At 35.0% G+C, this 16,317-nt stretch overlaps 2 protein-coding genes across 2 annotated transcripts; both read right to left on the bottom strand.

Annotated features, from left to right (window-relative positions):
• Positions 1-92: 92 nt before the first annotated feature.
• LOC123916976 (calmodulin-binding transcription activator 1) lies at positions 93-10,122 on the bottom strand. The gene is made up of 14 exons (XM_045968574.1): positions 9,809-10,122; positions 9,597-9,686; positions 9,373-9,492; positions 9,165-9,280; positions 8,992-9,080; positions 8,515-8,557; positions 8,169-8,325; positions 7,899-8,012; positions 7,244-7,485; positions 6,571-7,134; positions 5,554-6,254; positions 4,586-5,162; positions 4,150-4,467; positions 93-465 (listed from the first exon to the last, which is right to left on the bottom strand). Exons 2-14 carry the CDS (start codon positions 9,640-9,642, stop codon positions 355-357), a joined length of 3,198 nt encoding a protein of 1,065 aa, XP_045824530.1. The 5' UTR covers positions 9,643-9,686; positions 9,809-10,122; the 3' UTR covers positions 93-354.
• A 1,311-nt stretch (positions 10,123-11,433) lies between these two features.
• Positions 11,434-15,794, bottom strand: LOC123916977 (probable mitochondrial adenine nucleotide transporter BTL3). The gene is made up of 4 exons (XM_045968575.1): positions 15,079-15,794; positions 13,851-14,154; positions 12,659-13,126; positions 11,434-12,010 (listed from the first exon to the last, which is right to left on the bottom strand). The coding sequence occupies exons 1-4, from the start codon at positions 15,714-15,716 to the stop codon at positions 11,936-11,938; spliced, it is 1,485 nt and encodes a 494-aa protein (XP_045824531.1). The 5' UTR covers positions 15,717-15,794; the 3' UTR covers positions 11,434-11,935.
• Between the last annotated feature and the right edge of the window lie 523 nt (positions 15,795-16,317).

The raw sequence follows: 16,317 nt of genomic DNA, 5'->3' as shown, positions 1-16,317 counted from the left end.
ATTTTTAAGTTAACTAATGAGGTGTTCTGCTCCATAATCTGTGAGACTATGGTGCTGAAGTTAATCTCATTGTGAATCCATGCATCGAAAAATTGGCTTAACAATTTTCATAAAGCATTTTTTACTGGCTTAAGATAAATTTGCATATGACAGGAGAGTTAAGTGCGAGCTTATGCATTTTTTGTATAAAATGTTAGCAAACGGCCACACGATTTCCTTTTAACTACAAATGAACTTGAATCAAGATTGCTACAAGGATAAAAAATGAGACAATTGCTTGATTCTGTTATTCTGTTATAAAATGCTAACCCATACATACAATGAACAACCAAAAGGATAGATGGAAACCAACTTCTAAATAGCTGTATGCATGAAAGTATCTTCATCTAACAACGCTTCAAGATCAATGAGGCTGCGGAATTGTCTTGTTTCTTCTGAATTGCAAAAACTCCAATCTTGCTTTACCTGCAAATGGCATATGCAGAAATCTGACTAAGCATTGCTGTAATCACAATAACAAATTAAGTGGTGCTAACTGCTGGCATTTTGGAAGTCCTAATTATTTTGCATTATGGGTTCATGTAACGGATAAATAGATTCTAGGGACGAAACCGATAGAATCAAGTCTCAAAGTAGGAATTCTAATGATTGAATAGAATTCGGTACAAATGAGATTATGCAAACATAAATGAGAGAGTTTTGAGAGAATAAGATAATTGTTCATTCATTGATTGATTTTCAAAGTGAGGCACAATGCCTTTAAATACAATCCTAAAGGATAAAAATGTCAAAAGACATAAAATAAACTATTATTTAAAATAAACTATTAATTGATACTTAATTCCTGTCACAATACCCTCTCCTTCAAACATCCTTGTCCTCAAGGATGAACAATCACATGTGCCATGTTTAAGAGGCAAGGCTTTCCATTTGATTAAAACTTTAGCATCTCGAACATTTCCCCTGTTGATCATCTTCCTGTGAAACACAACTACAAAAGCAAACCGATTTAGCACTAGACGAGATCGCTTTGGTGAAAAGTAGGCAGCAACGTATCTGGTTGTGAAAAGTTTCAATCCAAACACATGGAACAAGTTCTGAGTCTCTAAATTGTGAAATGTAGTGGATTTGAACATTGAAGCCCCATCTAGCTGAACTATTGTATTCCAAACCTCCACTCTCTTAAGCCTATTTTTACCCAAGAGGGATTGGATCATTCTCTTGATTTGCAAAGAACCTGAGAGAACTAGCAAATGCCCACAATTCAATTGCGATGATTCTTTTTTATCAACATCAGAATTGTCCTTATGAGCAACAATTGCAAAACAATAGTCTCTAATCGATCTAGCACTTAACTGGTAATATATGCATTGAATTAGAGTATTGTCATCTGAAAAAGGATCCACCGGTATCCAAAAAGCTGCAGAGTTGTCAAAAGATAGAAAAATCCTTGCTATATCAAATTTAACCCAATTATCACTATCACAACACAGACCAAACCAATTCATAGTGTTACTCTTACCAACATTATTTTTTAACCGGAGAATGGAACCCAAGGTTTCACTATGCATAAGAGTGGCCCAAGTACAAAATAGCAATTCATAATTCTCACAGAGCCAAGTAGAAAAAGAATCCGAAGCATAATTCATATAAACTTCTACATACCTAGGGTCTTGGAGTAGAAAATTTTGAGCAGCAAGATCAACTTCTCTAACATGAACATCAATAGGAATTATATTTCTGTCAATAACGGCAGCACCAACATCCTCTAAAACCTTGTTATTTGTTTGGTACTGAACTGTAAATTGATAGTATTTGTCAATGAAATCATAGGAAACAAAAACTTTATCATTAACATGAATGATGACATATGTTGTTCCATCATTATTCTTTTGGTTGTTCAAAGCATAACCACCCTCATTTTCATCCTGTGATATGCAGTAACTCCTTTCATGATATAAAGTAAAATGCTCATAACATGACATACTTAGAGCTCTTGCCAATTGATTTGCCACTTCTGTTAAATGTGTCTTCATCCCACCTATGCACCTTGAATTATAATTAGCAGGACACCTATCACAGCAATGTAAGGTCCCACTCATGCTATAAAGACAACATCCATCTCCATTTATGTTAAAATCATCTTCATAATCACCTGGACGTTTCACAACCTCTAATTCTAAAATAAACTGCATAGTTTTTTTATCTACAAATTGAGTGTGTCTTCCAAAACAGCAAAACTCCAAATAGTACAAGCTCAACAACATGTTGAATAAGGTATAGTTACCAGGACTAATACACATGCTATTCATGCCTTTGGAAAAATCAAAATCAACAAATTCAGGTCCATTACTAGTGCACTCAACAGTAGGGGAGGCAACCCAAACTGTCACCATACTCTTTGGCATTTGATCAAACACTTGGAGGGGATAATCATGGTCTTCAAGTGGATCATGGTAAGCACAATATATACACAAATTTGTACCATTCAATATATAAATCCACATTCCTCTTAAAAGCCCTTTTTCCATTTCATCATAATACATCCAAACACAGCTAGAATCACAACCTTTAATAAGAAAATGGTAGTGAAAAACCTGGAATAACACTTTCTTCCTCTGAAAATACTGATATGGTGGTTTTGGCGGTGGTGTCGGAGTCGTATTGCTGCACTGTGTGAACGGTATTCTTGCTAGAAGCATTTCTTTATCAAACAAATATGTTTCCCATGATGAATCTGGAAGTAATGTTCTCATTGTGACACTTGAATTGTTGTTCTTTGGTGTCTTGAGAAGCAACCCATCAGACATGGAACGTTTCATCTTTTCCCAATCCAATATTGGGTCTTCCATTCTCAACTCCCTTACCCAAAACCATGATAGCTGCATCTTACATGTTGGTGCGAGTCTTGCCTGTAACTGCAATGGATTCTCACATGTCGTGGAGTCTCGGTGGTTGGTCTTTGGCGAACTCTCCTCAATAGCAGCTCGGTGGATGTTTCTTGATGAAACTGAGGCAACAACCTTGTCTGGTGGTTCCGGCAGCGGAATTATTGTCGGAATCGAAACAGGGAGAACACAGTGGGTGTCGTAACCATCGCTTGAGACAGACGAGGTTTCGTCGAGACACTCCATTTTCGTGTTGATTTTCATGGTTTTGTCTTTATCGTGCAATTTATCAGTGTCGTTGTCACCGAACTTCAATGGGTCGACGGAAAACATAGTTGAATTGGTGAGGGAAGGAGATTTTGGTGGAATTGTGGTTGAACTAGGGGTTTTCTGAATTTGCTCGTCTGTTTCTGGTTCATGAACATTTGTGTTGTGGTTGAATGTATCCATACCTTGTGATTTAGAAGGAACTATGGTGGTTCTGGTGGTGAGGGAATAAGCTTCTGCAGATTTAGAACCACTATCCAGTTCAGTTTCTTCTTCATTTTCCTTCATTATCATTTGAATATTTTTATGATGATGCAATTGATGTTCCACAGAAAAAGGTTTATCACATATGAAACATATACCCATTTCCATCTTTTCTTCGGCTTCCTCAACACTACAAATTTTCACCAATTTGTATTTTGCACCCATTAGCGCTGAATCGAATGCTCTAGATACCAATTGGAACGGATAAATAGATTCTAGGGACGAAACCGATAGAATCAAGTCTCAAAGTAGGAATTCTAATGATTGAATAGAATTCGGTACAAATGAGATTATGCAAACATAAATGAGAGAGTTTTGAGAGAATAAGATAATTGTTCATTCATTGATTGATTTTCAAAGTGAGGCACAATGCCTTTAAATACAATCCTAAAGGATAAAAATGTCAAAAGACATAAAATAAACTATTATTTAAAATAAACTATTAATTGATACTTAATTCCTGTCACAGTTCAGCAATTGATTCACGTTGAAATAATATAAACCTTCAAGTTTTTCATTCTTGATGCCCTTATTTTTGTCCTACTATTCAGCTTAGAAAACATAGGCAACCTAGTAAAGATCCCGTGCAATATTGCACAAAAGTGAAAACATAGGCAACCTAGTAAAGATCCCATGCAATATTGCACAAAAGTGAAAAGATGGTTTAAGACATAAATGAAATTCTGCAACTTATCATTAGAAAAACACTTTTCTTAAAACAGATAGATACCTGATTTTCTCGTATCTCAGTTACAACATTCAATAGCCTGTGATATTGGTCTCTTGCATCTGGATATTGTGCCATTGACTTCACCCTAGCAAGGGCTTTCTCCAACCTTTTCTCAGTTTGCTTCCTGCCTTCTTTCAAAAAATCATAGTCATCCTCAGTGGAAGATGATACACCTTCCGCCGCAGCCTCCGATTTAAACCCGCGCAAACCACTACCTTTTCGACGCCAACGTAATATAACCTTTTCCACGATCCCAACCGACCAAATTATCTTCATCTTCCCATAGTTTTTCCTAACCTGGTGACCTCTCACATGAGCCTATAATAAAAAGTTACAAGTTAAAAGGAAAGCATGCATTAGCAAACATTAAACATTAAACACAAACAAGAACAGTTATAGCATTTGCACGTTATGCAAAGGCTGACAATAAATATACCTGTATTTTTACAATTCGCTGTCGAATAATCAAAAAATCTTTTCTGCCTTTCCAACTGCGGAACTTGTTCTGAATTCGCGTTGCAGCAACATGAACAGGCTCATCACGTTGTCCAGACTTGTGCGACTTCGCATTCAGTGCTATTAGTGAAAGAGCACGTTCATCAGATATTCCAAATTTGTCATCACCATATTCCTTTTGTTGTTTTCTCTGGAATGATTGCACTCTAAAAACTTGATGAATACGAGCAGCAGCTTGAGTTGCATTGCACACTGCAGCCAATGAATCTTTCAGTGACAGTTCATGTGAGATTCCCTCATTGTTAAGTCGCGCAGTGTTTTGTTCTTGAACTCTTTGTACTACTTTTGTTCCAAAACTTTCTGCCGCACCTCTTTTCAAATCAATAGACTCGAGTTGTGCACTTAGGAAAGATTCTGCAAGATAACCTGCAATTCCTTTGTGTCCATTTGCAGAAGCTAGGTCAGCTGGTGTTCTACCGGAAGGATGTTGTGGGCAAGGATCAGTAAGTGCTCCTGGTGCTGCTCCAAGAGCTATGAGAGAAACAACTGTGCGCTCTCTGATAAACAAAGTAAGATGCAACACCTCAATGAAAATTGAAAAATCACAAGACTGACATTGGATTCTTTTCACAGAAAATTGCACTCACCTCTCCTAAGGTATGTTTAAATCGTACACATGCACCTTCAATTTTTTAAATGAACCCTCTCACTCACCACCTTTATTTGTTAGGGAAATTGCACACAACTCTCTCCTTGGCCTATTTCACATATTTCATTTAGTACTATTACTCTTGCAAAGATCCAATTCACACAGTGATTCATCCTTTTTTTTTTTTTTTGACTCAAGTGATTCATCCTATTAGGTTAATGTATTATCAAAGTGTATCGCGTTGGATTAATATGGTGAACTATAAATTCAATTTAGACGAAAAACATTGAGATACTCACCTGCCACAAAATGCTGCCCAATGAAGAGCAGTCCATCCATTTACATCGCGAAAATTCACATTCACACCAGCAACTATTGTTGGTTCTAAGGCCCAATCGTAGCCAAGAGCAGCTGCTAAATGAAGCACACCTTGCCCATCTTCATATAATACATTTGGACCTTTACCATCTTCAGTTGTTTTCTGAAGGAGCCATGCGTGCAACTTATCTTTTAGAAGATTTTCATGCAGCTGTTCTTGTACAAGCTCCAGAGGAAATTCTTTCTCTAGAGTAAATTTCAGTAGTTTGTCCCATTCATCATCCTCCCTCCTAAACAATGAACTGATTTTACTTCTCAGTTGAGATTTCTCATTCACACTAACTGAATCTAAACTCTGAGGGAAGTCATGCTCCAGAGACAACAGTTCACCAAACCGTCTATTAAAAGTATCGAAAGTGTTGCTGCTACTGCTTTCGCCTCCAGTGTTGACTTCTTGAGTATAATTAGCTCGGAAATCAAATTCACGCACTTCACTACATGCTAACCTATTAGAACATGTTACATAAAAAGGAACCCTGCCAGCCTTGTGCGGAGGAGTATGACAACAGAGAACACCATTCCCGATTATCTCTGCTGGCACTTCTACCTCGCCAAACATGCATGACCATTTACAATCTTCTGCTTCATTTTGACCCTTTAAGAATCGCCCTGAAATGAGAACCTGTAAAATTGTTATTAGAAATGTGAGTATTAGTTAGAAATTAGCAGTCAGTAATAGTTTTGGAATGCCTATAAATAGCCGATACGTAATCACTTGTATTCAACTTTTTCATTTGTATCATTTTACCATCATCAATACAATACATTTTCAGAATTTTCTCTCTTCTATTTCTGTAGATACCATGGTTTCTAACAATTGTTTTTTATATGGAAATGAAGAATTATATAATATAGCTAACAGATGAACAAAAAAGTAAACAGTTCAGTGAACACATGATCAAAACTGATGGCTAGTGCAAAATATCACAATAGAATACCTTAATTTCCGAGTCCTCAAATGTCCAGCATGGGGAATAATCGATGATGCTGAAGAGCTGATCATAGCAAATAGATGGATCTAGTACATAGTTTTCCAGGTGCACTAGGGAAGGAATAGTTCTACTATCAACACCATTTTCACTTTCAACTGTATCCCAATAAGCACTTGAAGTGGATTTTTTGCTCGATTCTTCCACGTCTCCTAGTTCATTACTCATCCATCTATTGAAACTGTCGAGCTTCTTCAGGCCCTCATCTGCCAGAGATACATCTAATAGAGTCTTCTTTGAAGTAAAATGAGTGGCTTGTATTTCATCTAGGCTTCTACCAACCTCTAGATCCGATTTTAACTCTTCTGCTTCTAAAAGTTTTTCGTGAGGGCTATTCCACATAAGAACCTTGTGTTGTTGGTGTGGATGAATAAGGAATTGTTCCAAGGTTTGTTGAAAATCAACTTCATTAACTTCCTTCTCATTGTCGTTATAACTAACCTCACACGTCGAGACTGAATACGCACTATCATTGGGCCAAGTTGACGTGCTTAAAGAAATAAAACCGGAAGGCTGTTCACAAGGAAAATTAAGCTTTTAGCAATTAAATGAGTTTGATGGAGAGACTTAAAAAGTTACAAGTTTAAGAATTATTTATGCATAAAAAATGTTGCTCCATTACCTCATATCCTTGAGAAGTACCATTGATTCCCATGTTATTGGATTGTGTTTCAGGAAAAGAAGGCTGAAAAGGCACATTATGACTTCCAGAATGATTTTCTAAGATATCTTGGCATGATGAGAAGCCAAGGATTTTTGAGAGCTCACATGTCAGTCCAATATTATTAATGCATTTGGTTTCATTAGGTTGACTGAGTGAGATATAATCCACCTTAGGAATGACAGGTAACCTTTGTTGATCATCTATCACAATTTCAATTTTACAATTAGTACGACATGTAAGGTAAGATATTGCCTAATAAAAAAGCCAGCATTTACGGAATATATAAAATAACGGTTCAACTTTGATGGACTATTAGCGCAGGCTTTCCTTACAGTATCGTCAAATCATGCATTGCTACGTATGTCACTAAGTTTGATTCTTGCAATGATTACCTCAAAAGTCACCCTCTTTTAGTGATATGGCAATGTATGATTCAGTGATAGAAGCGAAACCTGTAACCGATTTCCTTACAGTATCATTAAATCATGCATTGCTACGTCACGAAGTTTGATTCTTACAATGATTACCTCAAAAGTCATCCTCTTTGAGTGATATGGCAATGCATGATTCAGTGATAGAAGTGAAGAGAACAATTTAAAATGAAGAGATTTACCTTTTAATGGTAGAGGGCAGTTAGAATCAGCTATTTGAGCTTTAATCTTCTGAACAACAGGGTGTTGCAGCTCAAGAAAAGAGTAGAAATCTGAATTTGCATGGCTATTGAATGCTATAAACATTACATCGAGTTACAATGTTAAAATAGACACACAGAAAAAATGATGAAGAATAAAATCATTATAAATGTTATTCAAAATGTTCTCTAAACCTGGAAATAAAATATTTCGAATCATTGATAGAATGAGGTTATGCTCAAAAGACATACCTGATTCAGTTTCATCATATTCTGATGATTGTGCAGTGTTCGTGCTAGACGGTAAAGAAGTCTCCATCTCTGTGTTGGACATAACTTTGTATGTTTGTTGAGCATGAGGATGAGATTCTTCATTTTCTTTGGTGCATATTAAAGTTGCCTTGGCTCCCTGATTATTTGGAGCAAAGTGTAGAAAAAAAGCAATGAAGTTTAATTTCGGGGAATACAATACTTAAGTTAGTTTCAATGTTTTAGTTTCTTACTTCATATTTAATTGTTAGAACAAAAGTATGTGTCATTACTCATTGGTTCTTAGGCAAAAGGTGATAAAAACAACTGTACGATTGTATCGTTTTACCTTCACTTCGCGATAATGGACTAGAACAATGTGTGAGAGGTCCCTGTAATAATGTAGAATACAAAGAATGAAAAGAGAAGCCCTAGTAAGAGACAGAAAGAAAGAAAGCGAGGCAAGGCAGAAACTTGAGGGAGTGAAGAAGACAAAAGAACTATTTAGATAAACAACTAAATTAAGCGATTATTCGACCAAGGCTTCTAATATATGGTAGCTGATGTATAAACTGTTTATACAATTGAAGAGGAAATGAAGATAACTTTGCATAAACTATGTATAACTTATTTTTATAAGTTTATCTGATTTTTTTTGTCTTAGTAATTCAAAGTTCGACCGTAAGGTAAGTAAAACTCTGAGCATAGATCGTTCCATCTTAGGATCGAACTTGGATACTCCTATCAATTCGACCTTAATTGAAATTCATTAACCACTTAAGTCCAATTATAAGCTTTGGAAAAAACATAAAAGATTAAAACTTACTCCTCGAGCATCCAGTAAGTTCGTCTTTGAAAATTATCATTTTGTTCTCCATGAGCATAGTAGCAGTGCAATACATCCACACTTCCAACCTGAAAACATCACTCACCTCATTCAATGCAATAGTACTTCCCAAAGCATAATTTGCAGTACACTAAGATGGAATTTATATATACCTTGAGTCTTTCATGAGCTTCCCTGACAGTTTTTCCGTCTTTTTTCTTCCTCCAATTATGACCATCCTTTCTAAAGTATCGCGTCACCTTCCGATCAAATAGGAAAAGTGAACCACCTAATGTCAACCAAAACACCATAATTAATAACTAAAGAGGTGACCAACAATCTTATAATATACTATTTGGAATCAGAATGAATGAATCATACTTGTAGGCATATATGAAGGTTCAGAAGCAATCTGAAAGTTGTTATGATTAGTGAGAATTTGGCAAATTTCAGGTGGACGTAGCCATCTATATTGTGCCTCTGATAAAATTTGCTGAATATCTGTTGTGATCATCATTCATAGTATAGCAATTAGACATTTAATTTAAGCAGGAAATGATTAAAAACCAATTTTATTAATAGAAATGAAAGAAAAGATAGGTTACCAAATTGATTAGGATGATGAAGGTGGCGCATGTTGTTGTGAGCCATAAGAAAGTGAGAAACTACTGATCTAACGAATGAAGGTGGTGAAGCTGAGGTGATGATCACAACACATACACAATAGAAGCATCAATTAATTGGTACTGCAACTCTTCTATGTTTGGAAATCTAAATTTCAAAAAGAAAAGATACTAGGTAAGTAGAGAATATATACTGTCTATGATGTAATCCAATAATTGACCGATTGTTGGGGAGTTCGAGAGAAACAACGTATCAATGCACTAAGATTACGGGAGAGGGAGACGATATATCTCTATTCAAAAATTTAAAGATATTAAGTACATGAGCTGTCTTTTAAGAGATTCATAATCGATATAAGACTTAACTATTCATACTAAAAATCCAACATTCATACGCGATATAGTACTTAATCACGCATACTTGAAACTTAAAGAATAATTTAATGTAAGGAAAAAAGAAAGAAAGTTGAAAATGTGTTAACGCGGAGAGAGAGTGTTACTCTGATATGCTCTGCAGCTGCTATCATCACATCGAAAAAGATAAAAAGTTTTGACGCGGGAACTTTTTTGTCAAAGTCAAAACTATTGTTTGACTCTATTTTTTTTGGCTGGTTCATCCTTTTTCCTCGTACCTTCTCAATGAGGACGATTTTTTGGTGTAATAAATTATGGGACATGATGATGTCAATTTTTTTTTGAAGCAGACTTGATGATGTCAATGTCATGTGGTTTATGTATGTATTATTCGTGTAGTAATCTCACTAACTTATAAGAAAAAAATGTAGTATTTACACCGTACAAACTACAAACTACTCCCTCTGATCCTTAATATCGGAAGAAATTTACTTTTCAGATACATTGAAAAATTAATCTATCTAGACTAGATACATTCACTTTTCAATGTATCTAAGAAGTCAACTTTTTATTATATTAAGGATTAGAGGGAGTATCTAGAAGATATCTCCACCCATAAAATAACTTAAGAGACACACTTTGCTTAGACACAATTATTCGGACACCGGGTGCGCACACAAATTATAAAAATTAAAAATAAAATAAAACAATCACATTTATTTATTTTTTTTTTTGAAAACCTGTCACATTTATACTACTTTAACCATTTTTCTTTTTATTTATTTTTTGTTCAATGTACCTAACACATATTATTTATGTTTTTGCCTACTTTCTCATAACTTGGAGCACTCACATTCATTACACCTACATTAGTCTTGTTTAATTTTTTATATTCCCACCTATCCTTTTTATACGGAACATTTTGGAAAAAAATATTAGTCATTTTTATAAGAAACTTTGACTAATTTTCAAATATTTTAAATGTTTAATTTCACTTATGCCCTTATTTATTATGAGAAAAAAATATTAAAAATAAATAAGTTAGTTGAATTAAGAGTAATTAAATAAGGATATATATGAAATAAATTTAAATTTATAAGAGTATTAAATGAAAATATCAATGTACAATGTACTTCATTGGTCTGTGTAATTTTTTTAAAATGTTCCTTATAAAAATAATCGAAACGGGTATTATTTTATATTTTACAATTATTTACACAACTCAATCACATTTTTTAAATATTCATACAACTTATCAAAAACTCTTGGCAGATGTAAGTTGCTAAGTTGGAGTTGTAAGGGGTTGTGAGTTCAACTTCTCTACAAACAAAAATATGGACATCAGGACATGTATAACTCACAGTGACTTATTAAATATATTTTTCTTAAACATTTTAAAAGTTAATTATTTTCAACAAAGCATGTTTAAATAATAAGTGTTGAAATAGTTGGTAACATAATTTTCTCTTAAAAAAAACTTGAGTTTAATTTTTGAAGTCACTCATCAGAGGAAAATCTTATTTTGGATGAAAAATAAAAAATAAAAAAATAAAACCATTTGGGTCAAAGTATGTATTGTAGTAAACTATCATCCAAAGCTACAAACATGAAAAGGAAAAAAAAAATTAACAAAGCTTCTATACTTCCTCCAATGGTATGGTTGGGGGCTGAATGAGTATTATAAATGAAGTTTAGGATTTGATTTGATTCCTGCTACTAACATGTTCTCTCTACTCCTAACAAATTTACCACTAACATTTGTCTACAAAAATAAAAACCAAAATATTTTCATCAAGCCTCCTCCTATTCATGAAAGCATTGCCAGCTATGTATGTTGTCAAACAGTTATAAAATGTGTGGATAATAAGCCGCTTAGGTCCATGGTTTGGACACAACATGTGGAGAATATTCTCATCTTCAATCATCAAACTATATCTGTTGTTTGAATTGCTTGTATAATAATCTACCTATGTTGATTCTACTTTCAGAACTATCTTCATGAACTCGTATACAAAGTAACTGATAGCAGCAGATGGTAACACCTGAAAATCACAATATTGAAAGCAACATATTAAATCATATAGGAATAATTGAATATTGAGTACTACAAGGATTGTGAACTAAGATGAAAACTAAGTTACAAAACCTAGTGAAACAAGAAGAATAAAAAATAATATACAAATCCATCCTATGGACTTTGGGATACTTTGGAGCAAATAATCCAATCCACACCCTGTTGAGACATAACATAGATTCCTCCATCCTTTCTTGTCTTGCAAGAAAAGGACATCTTTGGATTGCATAGATAGACAGCTTTTGGAATTTCATAGGTATTTTTATCCTCCATACACATGAACACAGTTTTACACTGCTATTATTTGTATGGATCCTGATTTGCCGTGGAAAGGGAATCACACATGTCACAATCTAGACTGTCGGATCAAAATGGGACGATCCACAATTTAGTCCAAAATGCAAAGTCGAGACATAAATCATCCAATTTTGATGACGGTTCACGTAGGTGACATGCAATTTAGTAAAAAAAAAAAAAAACTTAGAATTTGGGTCGAGTAACTCAACCCTTACAAAACTGTCTTGGAAGATGAGAACTGCCCCCATATTTTTAGATCATACCTAATCCAATGCGAGACTCTTAACATAGTATATATATTCCAGAGAAGAGATTATACCTGCAATAAGCTTGGAGTTAAACCTGCATAGAGAGCGGGAACACCTCCTTGCTCAACAATCTTGGCACAAGTCGCTAGTGCATTCATCCTCGTTGCCGGAACTTGCAATTGAAGCTGTCTCCTTACAACTTCAAATGGATATGTAGCAGCTTCAGAACAACAACCAGCAATAGCACCATATAATAAAGTTCTAATGGTACCCAATTCCAGTTGTTCCAAAGCATTCAGCTCTTGACCCTCTTCTTTCATATAACGTATTCTTTTCATTCCCTCGGGTGAATGCAGATATGCCGACTTTAAAATATCATAAACACCATAGTAGACAGCACCTGAAGGTGCCATGCTGATAATGGAGGGTACTAAACCTTTGTAAAGAGAAAAGAAGCCCTCAGTTTTTATCATATGGCGAAAGACACCGATTACACCTCCTAATGCTTCGCCACCGGGTGCTACCATTACTGTCCTGATCTGAAAGAAAATCGCTCTTAGAATGCAACTAAAACTTGAAAAATTTAAGTAGTATTATTCAATATGAAACATGAAACTAACATCACAACTAAATCAAGGTAGGAGATCCATGATTCAAACCCTTGGTTATGCTAAGGAACACCAAGGAGTTTTAAGTAGAAGGTCCAGGATTCGAACTCTAGAAACTAACATAACCACTAAATTACTAACAATTGCATATAAAAGAAATACTAGTTGGTTAAAAGATAAAGACTAAAGAGTACTAAGCATCATAATCTCATATATAGTTTTGTGAGATGGGTAAATGAGAAGAGCAGCAATGATACTTTTTAGTTTCATCAACCAGAGTTAACATAATTAAAGTACCCAAATTCTTTCGCAAAAGTAACATAAAGTACCCAAATTAGAAAAGATTGGGAGTGAAACTGAAATGTAACACAACCATTTTGAAAACTCAAGGTTATTGGGACCTATGTGATTTTTGCCCAAATTAGTCTACAAATGCCACAATGAACAAGGCAGCCTTGATTCATACATCCAAATTCCCTGAAGTACAAGTACCACGCAGTAATCAATCTCAGCCATTGACTTGAGACCAGACGATGTTGACATTAATTTATATTAAACGGCCGAGACTGTAACTTTGTGACACAGACAATGAATACTTAAACATCAATTATCAAGAGAATAATATCACAGGAGGGGATACTGAATTTGCACTCACAGTGTCCATAGGCAAGCAGAGCAAGGTAGCCGTAATCCCCGCAGCAGCGCCAGCAACAAATCTCTCAAAATTTGTGGATTCTTCATTCCCCAACATTCGCGCCAGTTTACTTTTATATGTATCATAGGCGTAAAAATTTATAGCCTTAAAGGGTGCTGTCCGAAGAATATTCACAAAATTTCCTTTCCAAAAACCTTTCAAACCTTGAGAAGCTGAAATTGTCTGAATGAGCTCAAAAAGATTCTTCTGCTCACCACGAACTATGTATTCCAGCTTAAGTCTCTCAAGAGGTGCAACAAAAGTTCTGAAAAACCAACAATTAATACAATACACCACCACACCACAAGATACTAAACCATGAAATCTTTATCATAGTGCATATATGAATACATAACACATGCTGAATCTCATTTATTTTCTTTAACTTAACTTCCAATTGGAAATTAGGAAAAAAAATGACACATAAAAGCTTCAAAATGAAAACAAAAACAGCATCTATGCCCTTAAACAAACTGGCAGATTATCTATAAACAAGAGTAATAACCAATTTTGGACATACATGTTGTGAATCATAGTAAATGAAAATAATAAGTATTGCCCGAGTTTTCTCATTCTAAGTAAACAAGTGGTTGAAATCAAATGGTTAATACTTCGTTTTAAGATTAAGTCGATTGTGACACATGATTATCAGGTTTGATCCTCGGTTGAAAAAAATCTTTTACCAAACTTTACAACATCTCGTCTTAACTCCGGATTACCAGGGTCCATATCTCCTAAAAACCAGAGTGCTAACAAGGAAAAAAAGAGATACTTGTCTTTTTTTTGGGGTTACCATGATATTGATTCGAAGTTTCCACCGCCGTTAGCGGTGACTAATTTCCACTGGGGAACCTATGGAGCACATAAGGTGGGTTCTCCCCTCTCAACAAAATTTTCTCCATACGCGGATATGCATGAGACAGGAATCGAATCCCTGACCAGATGCTTAAAGTGGACCAAGACCCTTATCGCACGGACCAATTCATTGTTGGTAGATACTTGTCTCTTTATTCTATGCAATTGGTTAGTATGGTTACTCACTGCTATAAATAAAAATAATGACTACATTATGATATTTATAACAGAATCAATGCTGTGACCAAATCAAATTATGAAAATTATTAGAATGTGAGTTAATAAATGTGTCATAATCGTATAGAGATTATTGGAGAGTTCAAGAAATGAAGACCTTGAAACCATGGCAGCAAAAGCACCAGCCCAGAGATGTTTGGACATGTTAACAGCACCGGATCCATTAACTCGAACATTCTCCTTCTCTTCACACACACCCTCTTCTACTTTTTTCTTTTGTTGCTCCGAAACTTCATTGGATTCTCGACTGTATCTATGACTATGATCTGAATCCCTTCCGTTTAAAGACAAACTCAACGACGAGAAAACACCACCACCTTCCACCCTCAGAATTTCTCTACCGACCCTTTTCTTGATACCCCAAGAAAAACACGAAACCGTGGTTGAATTGGACGAAGAAGAAGATGGGATCAAAGTAATGAAGGATGTAGGAACAGTGTTTGCGTCAAGAAAAAGACCACCTTGAAAAAACGAATTAGAGGGTTCGTTATGTTTGATGAAGTACGACATTGTTTTTGTTTTCGTTTGTTTTTTTTTTGTCTTTTTTACTTGGGTTTGTGTTTGGTACGAGGTACGAGGAGTTGGGTGTTTAAATTGATCTGGTTTTCGATTTTTTTTCACGTTTTGCTTGTGGTTTTTAAGGAATGTGTGAGAAGAAAGTTGAAAGGAATGGAATGCGATTTGGGTGTTAGAGAGAGAGAGAGAGAGAGATGTACTATTTAATTGGTGATGCATTTGCTTTGCTTCCACCGTCGCATTGTGTTGTGTTGTTCTTGATCTGATGACAGGTTGGTGGTATCGTGCTGCTTTAATTAATTCAATTCAACAAGTGAGTAATGACTAATTTATTAATTAATGTGTTAATCAAAATTAATAATCCAATTCCATTTTAAAATCCAAAAAAAGTTTGTCCTTTCATTACACTGAAATTCCATTTTTGCCTTTGTGGTTGTTAGACTTTTATTACTACTTTTTGTTGTGTAGTAATTCTGATGCTGCATAGTATTAGTGACATATCTTTCAAAATACTTTCTCTTTTGTAGTCGCAAAAATACTAAATACAGAAACTTTGTCGTTGTCTTTGTTATTTGGATTATGTGCACTCTAGACGAGATGCAATTGGCATCACGGAACTATTTCATCAAAATCAGATGGTTGAGATTTTAAGAATCGATTGATTTGGTTCGAACGATTTTGAACTTGTCGACTGTATGATTGCATCGTTTTTCAACTGCACTGAATCTTGATCCATAAACTTTTAAGGAGCAAATTTTCTTTATAGATTAGGTTGGACTCGTTGGAGATTGTTTTGTGTACTAATACATGAATGTCCGTA

The sequence above is a fragment of the Trifolium pratense genome, linkage group LG3, assembly GCF_020283565.1.
Source record: "Trifolium pratense cultivar HEN17-A07 linkage group LG3, ARS_RC_1.1, whole genome shotgun sequence".
Lineage (NCBI taxonomy): Eukaryota > Viridiplantae > Streptophyta > Magnoliopsida > Fabales > Fabaceae > Trifolium > Trifolium pratense.
Note: the sequence above shows the minus strand (reverse complement) of the source record. Positions and strands in the feature narration are given on the sequence as shown.